A 10,000-nucleotide genomic window follows, 5' to 3' on the forward strand; every position below is an offset into this window, starting at 1 on the left:
TGACAAGTGTATTCTGTCATGATACACAATCTGTAACGCATCAGATATGCTGAAGAATTAGTGAAAATGTGTATCGGTCATTGGCAATTAGTATTTCCTATGTTTCTCCGTTTAAGTTTATTCATTTACAATGATGGGTTAAAATGCAATATGCTGTGATTTCTTTGATCCTTTCACATTTTAGTTGATAAGTTGTTGAATGATCAAAATAACTCTTTGCACAGTTCTCCTTGGTACACAAAGTGGATGAACAAATGTTAACATCTCTCTCTGAATCAGAGAGGTGCGGGGGGCTGCCTTAATCAACATCCACGTCTTCGGCGCCTGGGGAACAGTGGGTTAACTGCTTTGCTCAGGGACAGAATGACAGCTCAGGGATTCGATCCAGCAACCTTTCGGTTACTGGCCCAACGCTCTAACCACTAGGCTACCTGCCGCCCCACTGGACTCCTGTCACACATTTCAAGTCATATTCTGATCCACTGACTCAGGCTTCTTTCCAGCAAGCAGAGGAAGATGCAGCAGAAATATTTTAGAAATACATTTGATTGAATGATTGCTAGGTCGTCCTCTCCTGTCTCCCTGCAGTAAGTACCAGGTGGTGGTGGTGGAGGAAGAGCGCCCCCGGAGGGCGCGGAGGGCGGTAGAGATCCTGCGCTGCTACCCGGTGCCCATCCACTTCCAGAACACCACTGTGCTCAACTCCCAGTATTACTTCACAGCCGAGCTGCCCATGGGGGACATCAAGACCCCCGTACCCTTCTGCATCGGAGACAACCGCACCTACAACGGCTACTGGAACGCCCCCCTCCTCCCCCACAAGAGCTACAGCGTCTACTACCAGGCCGTCAGCACGGCCAATGGGGTGAGTGAGCAGGGGGATGTTGGGGTGGGGATTGGCCGTCGGGACTTGTCAGTCATGACTCGTTCACACCCAATATAGGAGATTGAATGTGAAACTGATTGGAGACTTTTTACTGTCATGTTTTCTATGTCTTTACAAAAGCCCATTTTGAAGTAGTTTCCTCATATTGGTAATATCCTATAATGCACCACTTACTCCAAATTATTCATTGTTTACAGGAAATGACCCATTATTTAAAAGGACATTCCCGTTGATGTGGCATTATGGATTGGTGTTTGTGAGTGGGTTCTTTCTATGTGGTCTTCCTATTGGCCCAACCCTCACTGCCAGTGTTACCATGCTACAGTCCAACCCACCTTTATATGTCATCTTCCTATTGGCCCAACCCTCACTGCCAGTGTTACCATGTTACAGTCCAACCCACCTTTCTATGTCGTCTTCCTATTGGCCCAACCCTCACTGCCAGTGTTACCATGCTACAGTCCAACCCACCTTTATATGTCGTCTTCCTATTGGCCCAACCCTCACTGCCAGTGTTACCATGTTACAGTCCAACCCACCTTTCTATGTCGTCTTCCTATTGGCCCAACCCTCACTGCCAGTGTTACCATGTTACAGTCCAACCCACCTTTCTATGTCGTCTTCCTATTGGCCCAACCCTCACTGCCAGTGTTACCATGCTACAGTCCAACCCACCTTTCTATGTCGTCTTCCTATTGGCCCAACCCTCACTGCCAGTGTTACCATGCTACAGTCCAACCCACCTTTCTATGTCGTCTTCCTATTGGCCCAACCCTCACTGCCAGTGTTACCATGCTACAGTCCAACCCACCTTACCTCTCATTTGCTGTCTCCTACCAACTCTGACACCCAAGACTTCTGTAGTGAAAACAGACAGTACAGCCTCAATCTCAACAGTCAGCTAGTCAGTCTCATCACTGAGTTGAATCACTTCCCTGTTCACAGGGAATGGAGAGCAAAGCAAACTGGATGCAGAAAATTGTGATAAATGAACAGCCACAACAAGACTCTCCTTCAGGGCCTATTTGACAACCATTCCAGCGTCCTAATGGTCAATAACCCAGTATTACAACCCCATTAACCCTCTCCTCCTAACCACTCTAATGTACTGTCAGTGGGAGTACAGGCCAGCACACCAAGAGGCAAAACAACACTTTTATCAATGTCCTACTGCTCGGATTGTATGAAAGTTCACCCATTCACAAATGCATTATTAACACTTTGGCTTAATTTATGTTTTTTTAAACACCTCCCCCCGTTTTTAAATGCAAATAAATTGGCCCTAATGAAAAGCCCATCCTCCTCTCCTCTACTGTCCTCCTCTCCTCTGCTGTCCTCTCCTCCTCTGCTGTCCTCTCCTCCTCTGCTGTCCTCCTCTCCTCCTCTGCTGTCCTCCTCTCCTCTTCTGCTGTCCTCTCCTCCTCCTCTGTCCTCTCCTCCTCCGCTGTCCTCCTCTCCTCTGCTGTCCTCCTCTCCTCTGCTGTCCTCCTCTCCTCTGCTGTCCTCCTCTCCTCTGCTGTCCTCCTCTCCTCCGCTGTCCTCTCCTCCTCCGCTGTCCTCTCCTCCTCCGCTGTCCTCTCCTCCTCCGCTGTCCCCTCCTCCTCCGCTGTCCTCCTCTCCTCTGCTGTCCTCCTCTCCTCTGCTGTCCTCCCCTCCTCTGCTGTCCTCTGCTCTCAAGCTCAGGCCATTAGATAATGAATTGCATCTAATTGGAGAGAGACTAGCCAGGGGGGGCTAGAGTCGAGGGAGGTGGAGAGGGGGTTGAGATTAGGCTTGTCTCGTCTCAGTTCTCTTGTCTCTCCTTCTGGTGTTGCCCCTCTAATGGAGGTCTGGGCGAGGAGAGGAGCAGGGTGTTTTCCTCCTCTACTACTAACAGGGTGCTGTGGGGACAGTAGGGCAGAGCCTCATGGTACAGCTGTGTTGTAGTGTATTTGGAGACAGTTTTCCCACAAAGAAGATCAGTGTGGCCTCTACTAAGGATCTCTCTTCTGAGAAGAAGAGGGGAGAAAGGAGGAGAGACTGAAAACAACATTTCTCATTCCCCTCAATCCTCTACCCTCAGTTCAGAGCAGGGTGCCTCAGAGAAAGGCCAACATACTCTGAGGTAGAGTGAAAACCTCATTCAATACTAACCCCAGCAGTTAGACCTAAGTGGAAATATAGGTGTTCACATGTTAGTTTAAGACAATATTTCTAATCCTAGATTCTAAGTGATCCAAATGATTCCAACTAAATTACTGCTAGCTATTCCAGCGACATGCCAGTATCTCGTTAAGTACTGGCAACGTGCCATATTGTAATATCTGGCTCCATTGTCATCAAGCAGTCCTAGTAGAAACCAGTCTCTTCTCCTCTCCCCAGTCCCACAGACTCACAGCACCCTCGGAGTTGTTTTAAATATTCAGCACACCCCACAGTTTAATCTGTCGTCTCCTCAATAATGCACCAAGCCACACAAGTGCATTTTGCTGTCATAAAACACAGGGGGATTTAAGCATAAGCCCCAAGTCACTTTCCCCTGAATATTCATGCACTGTTGCTGTGTGTGTTTGTTCCACGTTTGTAAGACGAGCGAAGGCAAAGCCTTTTCTGCCACCTCCTGCTTCTCCCCTCCTTGTTGTGTGTCTCTGTGTGTCTCTGTGTGTCTCTGTGTGTCTCTGTCGGTCTCTGTCGGTCTCTGTCGGTCTCTGTCGAGTCTCTGTCGAGTCTCGGTCGATCTCTGTCGGTCTCTGTCGGTCTCTGTCGGTCTCTCTGGGTGTCTCTGTGTGTGTCTCTCTCTGTGTTTCTCTCTGTGTCTCTCTCTGTGTCTCTCTCTGTGACTCTCTCTGTGACTCTCTCTGTGACTCTGTGACTCTCTCTGTGACTCTCTCTGTGACTCTCTCTGTGACTCTCTCTGTGACTCTCTCTGTGACTCTCTCTGTGACGGTCTCTGTCAGTCTCTCTGGGTGTCTCTTTCTGTGTCTCTATGACTCTCTCTGAGACTCTCTCTGTCGGTCTCTCTGGGTGTCTCTCTGTGTGTCTCTGACTCTCTCTGTCGGTCTCTCTCGCTGTCTCTCTCTGTGTCTCTCTGTGTGTCTCTGTGTGTCTCTCTTTCTGTGTCTCTCTTTCTGTGTGTCTCTCTGTCTCTCTTTCTGTGTGTCTCTCTTTCTGTGTGTCTCTCTTTCTATGTTTCTGTAATTCTGTCTCTTTCTGTGAGTCTCTCTTTCTGTGTGTCTCTGTCTCTCTCTCTGTCTCTCTTTCTGTGTGTCTCTCTTTCTGTGTGTCTCTGTCTCTCTGTGTGTCTCTCTTTCTATGTGTCTCTCTTTTTGTGTGTCTCTCTGTCTCTCTTTCTGTCTCTCTCTTTCTGTGTGTGTCTCGTACTCTTTCTGTGTGTGTCTCGTACTCTTTCTGTGTGTGTCGCGTACTCTTTCTGTGTGTGTCGCGTACTCTTTCTGTGTGTGTCTCGTACTCTTTCTGTGTGTCTCGTACTCTTTCTGTGTGTCTCGTACTCTTTCTGTGTGTCTCGTACTCTTTCTGTGTGTCTCTCTTTCTGTGTGTCTCTCGTTCTGTGTGTCTCTCTGCGTCTCTGTCTCTCTGCGTCGCGGTCTCTCTCTGCATCTCTGTCTCTCTCTGTGTCTGTCTCTCTCTGTGTCTGTCTCTCTCTGTGTCTGTCTCTCTGTGTGTCTGTCTCTCTCTGTGTGTCTGTCTCTGACAGTGTGTCTCACTCTCTGACAGTGTCTCTCTCACTCTCTCTGTGTCTCTCGCTCTCTAACAGTGTCTCTCGCTCTCTAACAGTGTCTCTCGCTCTCTAAACATTTTATCTCACTCTCTAACAGTGTCTCTCGCTCTCTAACAGTGTCTCTCGCTCTCTAACAGTGTCTCTCGCTCTCTAACTGTGTCTCTCGCTCTCTAACTGTGTCTCTCGCTCTCTAACAGTGTCTCTCGCTCTCTAACAGTGTCTCTCGCTCTCTAACAGTGTCTCTCGCTCTCTAACTGTGTCTCTCGCTCTCTAACAGTGTCTCTCGCTCTCTAACAGTGTCTCTCGCTCTCTAACAGTGTCTCTCGCTCTCTAACAGTGTCTCTCGCTCTCTAACAGTGTCTCTCGCTCTCTAACAGTGTCTCTCGCTCTCTAACAGTGTCTCTCGCTCTCTAACAGTGTCTCTCGCTCTCTGTGTCTCTCGCTCTCTGTGTCTCTCGCTCTCTAACTGTGTCTCTCGCTCTCTAACAGTGTCTCTCGCTCTCTAACAGTGTCTCTCGCTCTCTAACAGTGTCTCTCGCTCTCTAACAGTGTCTCTCGCTCTCTAACAGTGTCTCTCGCTCTCTAACAGTGTCTCTCGCTCTCTAACAGTGTCTCTCGCTCTCTAACAGTGTCTCTCGCTCTCTAACAGTGTCTCTCGCTCTCTGTGTCTCTCGCTCTCTGTGTCTCTCGCTCTCTAACAGTGTCTCTCGCTCTCTAACAGTGTCTCTCGCTCTCTAACAGTGTCTCTCGCTCTCTAACAGTGTCTCTCGCTCTCTAACAGTGTCTCTCGCTCTCTAACAGTGTCTCTCGCTCTCTAACAGTGTCTCTCGCTCTCTAACAGTGTCTCTCGCTCTCTAACAGTGTCTCTCGCTCTCTAACACTGTCTCTCGCTCTCTAACACTGTCTCTCGCTCTCTAACACTGTCTCTCGCTCTCTAACACTGTCTCTCGCTCTCTAACACTGTCTCTCGCTCTCTAACACTGTCTCTCGCTCTCTAACACTGTCTCTCGCTCTCTAACACTGTCTCTCGCTCTCTAACACTGTCTCTCGCTCTCTAACACTGTCTCTCGCTCTCTAACACTGTCTCTCGCTCTCTAACACTGTCTCTCGCTCTCTGTGTCTCTCGCTCTCTGTGTCTCTCGCTCTCTGTGTCTCTCGCTCTCTGTGTCTCTCGCTCTCTGTGTCTCTCGCTCTCTGTGTCTCTCGCTCTCTGTGTCTCTCGCTCTCTGTGTCTCTCGCTCTCTAACTGTGTCTCTCGCTCTCTAACTGTGTCTCTCGCTCTCTGTGTCTCTCGCTCTCTGTGTCTCTCGCTCTCTGTGTCTCTCGCTCTCTAACTGTGTCTCTCGCTCTCTAACTGTGTCTCTCGCTCTCTGTGTCTCTCGCTCTCTGTGTCTCTCGCTCTCTGTGTCTCTCGCTCTCTGTGTCTCTCGCTCTCTGTGTCTCTCGCTCTCTAACTGTCTCTCGCTCTCTAACTGTGTCTCTCGCTCTCTAACTGTGTCTCTCGCTCTCTAACTGTGTCTCTCGCTCTCTGTCTCTCGCTCTCTAACTGTGTCTCTCGCTCTCTAACTGTGTCTCTCGCTCTCTAACAGTGTCTCTCGCTCTCTAACACTGTCTCTCGCTCTCTAACACTGTCTCTCGCTCTCTAACACTGTCTCTCGCTCTCTAACACTGTCTCTCGCTCTCTAACACTGTCTCTCGCTCTCTAACACTGTCTCTCGCTCTCTAACACTGTCTCTCGCTCTCTAACACTGTCTCTCGCTCTCTAACACTGTCTCTCGCTCTCTAACACTGTCTCTCGCTCTCTGTGTCTCTCGCTCTCTGTGTCTCTCGCTCTCTAACTGTGTCTCTCGCTCTCTAACTGTGTCTCTCGCTCTCTAACTGTGTCTCTCGCTCTCTAACTGTGTCTCTCGCTCTCTAACTGTGTCTCTCGCTCTCTAACTGTGTCTCTCGCTCTCTAACTGTCTCTCGCTCTCTAACTGTGTCTCTCGCTCTCTGTGTCTCTCGCTCTCTGTGTCTCTCGCTCTCTGTGTCTCTCGCTCTCTGTGTCTCTCGCTCTCTGTGTCTCTCGCTCTCTGTGTCTCTCGCTCTCTGTGTCTCTCGCTCTCTGTGTCTCTCGCTCTCTGTGTCTCTCGCTCTCTGTGTCTCTCGCTCTCTGTGTCTCTCGCTCTCTGTGTCTCTCGCTCTCTGTGTCTCTCGCTCTCTGTGTCTCTCGCTCTCTAACTGTGTCTCTCGCTCTCTAACTGTGTCTCTCGCTCTCTAACTGTGTCTCTCGCTCTCTAACTGTGTCTCTCGCTCTCTAACAGTGTCTCTCGCTCTCTAACAGTGTCTCTCGCTCTCTAAACATTTTATCTCACTCTCTAACTGTGTCTCTCGCTCTCTAACTGTGTCTCTCGCTCTCTAACAGTGTCTCTCGCTCTCTAACAGTGTCTCTCGCTCTCTAACAGTGTCTCTCGCTCTCTAAACATTTTATCTCGCTCTCTAAGTGTCTCTCGCTCTCTAACAGTGTCTCTCGCTCTCTAACTGTGTCTCTCGCTCTCTAACAGTGTCTCTCGCTCTCTAACAGTGTCTCTCGCTCTCTAAACATTTTATCTCGCTCTCTAACAGTGTCTCTCGCTCTCTAACAGTGTCTCTCGCTCTCTAACAGTGTCTCTCGCTCTCTAACAGTGTCTCTCGCTCTCTAACAGTGTCTCTCGCTCTCTAACAGTGTCTCTCGCTCTCTAACAGTGTCTCTCGCTCTCTAACTGTGTCTCTCGCTCTCTGTGTCTCTCGCTCTCTGTGTCTCTCGCTCTCTGTGTCTCTCGCTCTCTGTGTCTCTCGCTCTCTGTGTCTCTCGCTCTCTGTGTCTCTCGCTCTCTGTGTCTCTCGCTCTCTGTGTCTCTCGCTCTCTGTGTCTCTCGCTCTCTGTGTCTCTCGCTCTCTGTGTCTCTCGCTCTCTGTGTCTCTCGCTCTCTGTCTCTCGCTCTCTGTGTCTCTCGCTCTCTGTGTCTCTCGCTCTCTGTGTCTCTCGCTCTCTGTGTCTCTCGCTCTCTGTCTCTCGCTCTCTAACTGTGTCTCTCGCTCTCTAACTGTGTCTCTCGCTCTCTAACTGTGTCTCTCGCTCTCTAACTGTGTCTCTCGCTCTCTAACTGTGTCTCTCGCTCTCTAACTGTGTCTCTCGCTCTCTAACTGTGTCTCTCGCTCTCTAACTGTGTCTCTCGCTCTCTAACTGTGTCTCTCGCTCTCTAACTGTGTCTCTCGCTCTCTAACTGTGTCTCTCGCTCTCTAACTGTCTCTCTCGCTCTGTGTCTCTCGCTCTGTGTCTCTCGCTCTCTGTGTCTCTCGCTCTCTGTGTCTCTCGCTCTCTGTGTCTCTCGCTCTCTGTGTCTCTCGCTCTCTGTGTCTCTCGCTCTCTGTGTCTCTCGCTCTCTGTGTCTCTCGCTCTCTGTGTCTCTCGCTCTCTGTGTCTCTCGCTCTCTAACTGTGTCTCTCGCTCTCTAACTGTGTCACTCGCTCTCTAACTGTGTCTCTCGCTCTCTAACAGTGTCTCTCGCTCTCTAACAGTGTCTCTCGCTCTCTAACAGTGTCTCTCGCTCTCTAACAGTGTCTCTCGCTCTCTAAACATTTTATCTCACTCTCTAACTGTGTCTCTCGCTCTCTAACTGTGTCTCTCGCTCTCTAACAGTGTCTCTCGCTCTCTAACAGTGTCTCTCGCTCTCTAACAGTGTCTCTCGCTCTCTAACAGTGTCTCTCGCTCTCTAAACATTTTATCTCGCTCTCTAACAGTGTCTCTCGCTCTCTAACAGTGTCTCTCGCTCTCTAACAGTGTCTCTCGCTCTCTAACTGTGTCTCTCGCTCTCTAACAGTGTCTCTCGCTCTCTAACAGTGTCTCTCGCTCTCTAAACATTTTATCTCGCTCTCTAACAGTGTCTCTCGCTCTCTAAACATTTTATCTCGCTCTCTAACAGTGTCTCTCGCTCTCTAACAGTGTCTCTCGCTCTCTAACAGTGTCTCTCGCTCTCTAACAGTGTCTCTCGCTCTCTAACAGTGTCTCTCGCTCTCTAACAGTGTCTCTCGCTCTCTAACAGTGTCTCTCGCTCTCTAACAGTGTCTCTCGCTCTCTAACAGTGTCTCTCGCTCTCTGTGTCTCTCGCTCTCTGTGTCTCTCGCTCTCTGTGTCTCTCGCTCTCTAACTGTGTCTCTCGCTCTCTAACTGTGTCTCTCGCTCTCTAACTGTGTCTCTCGCTCTCTAACTGTGTCTCTCGCTCTCTAACTGTGTCTCTCGCTCTCTAACTGTGTCTCTCGCTCTCTGTCTCTCGCTCTCTAACAGTGTCTCTCGCTCTCTAACAGTGTCTCTCGCTCTCTAACAGTGTCTCTCGCTCTCTAAACATTTTATCTCACTCTCGAACTGTGTCTCTCGCTCTCTAACTGTGTCTCTCGCTCTCTAACAGTGTCTCTCGCTCTCTAACAGTGTCTCTCGCTCTCTAACAGTGTCTCTCGCTCTCTAAACATTTTATCTCGCTCTCTAACAGTGTCTCTCGCTCTCTAACAGTGTCTCTCGCTCTCTAACAGTGTCTCTCGCTCTCTAACTGTGTCTCTCGCTCTCTAACAGTGTCTCTCGCTCTCTAACAGTGTCTCTCGCTCTCTAAACATTTTATCTCGCTCTCTAACAGTGTCTCTCGCTCTCTAAACATTTTATCTCGCTCTCTAACAGTGTCTCTCGCTCTCTAACAGTGTCTCTCGCTCTCTAACAGTGTCTCTCGCTCTCTAACAGTGTCTCTCGCTCTCTAACAGTGTCTCTCGCTCTCTAACAGTGTCTCTCGCTCTCTGTGTCTCTCGCTCTCTGTGTCTCTCGCTCTCTGTGTCTCTCGCTCTCTGTGTCTCTCGCTCTCTAACTGTGTCTCTCGCTCTCTAACTGTGTCTCTCGCTCTCTAACTGTGTCTCTCGCTCTCTAACTGTGTCTCTCGCTCTCTAACTGTGTCTCTCGCTCTCTAACTGTGTCTCTCGCTCTCTAACTGTGTCTCTCGCTCTCTAACTGTGTCTCTCGCTCTCTGTCTCTCGCTCTCTAACAGTGTCTCTCGCTCTCTAACAGTGTCTCTCGCTCTCTAACAGTGTCTCTCGCTCTCTAAACATTTTATCTCACTCTCGAACTGTGTCTCTCGCTCTCTAACTGTGTCTCTCGCTCTCTAACAGTGTCTCTCGCTCTCTAACAGTGTCTCTCGCTCTCTAACAGTGTCTCTCGCTCTCTAAACATTTTATCTCGCTCTCTAACAGTGTCTCTCGCTCTCTAACAGTGTCTCTCGCTCTCTAACAGTGTCTCTCGCTCTCTAACAGTGTCTCTCGCTCTCTAACTGTGTCTCTCGCTCTCTAACAGTGTCTCTCGCTCTCTAACAGTGTCTCTCGCTCTCTAAACATTTTAT

General features: G+C 49.6%; 1 protein-coding gene across 12 annotated transcripts in view; it reads left to right on the forward strand.

Moving 5' to 3' along the window:
- Nucleotides 1-10,000, forward strand: part of LOC112215327 (receptor-type tyrosine-protein phosphatase mu-like) — a 333,484-nt gene that overhangs the window by 211,639 nt on the left and 111,845 nt on the right. For all 12 annotated transcript variants that reach the window (XM_042298786.1, XM_042298787.1, XM_042298789.1 and 9 more), the window contains exon 12: nt 589-865. In XM_042298786.1, the coding sequence (XP_042154720.1) occupies nt 589-865 (277 nt within the window). The remainder of the gene's footprint in view (nt 1-588; nt 866-10,000) is intronic.

Source organism: Oncorhynchus tshawytscha, linkage group LG16, assembly GCF_018296145.1.
Source record: "Oncorhynchus tshawytscha isolate Ot180627B linkage group LG16, Otsh_v2.0, whole genome shotgun sequence".
Lineage (NCBI taxonomy): Eukaryota > Metazoa > Chordata > Actinopteri > Salmoniformes > Salmonidae > Oncorhynchus > Oncorhynchus tshawytscha.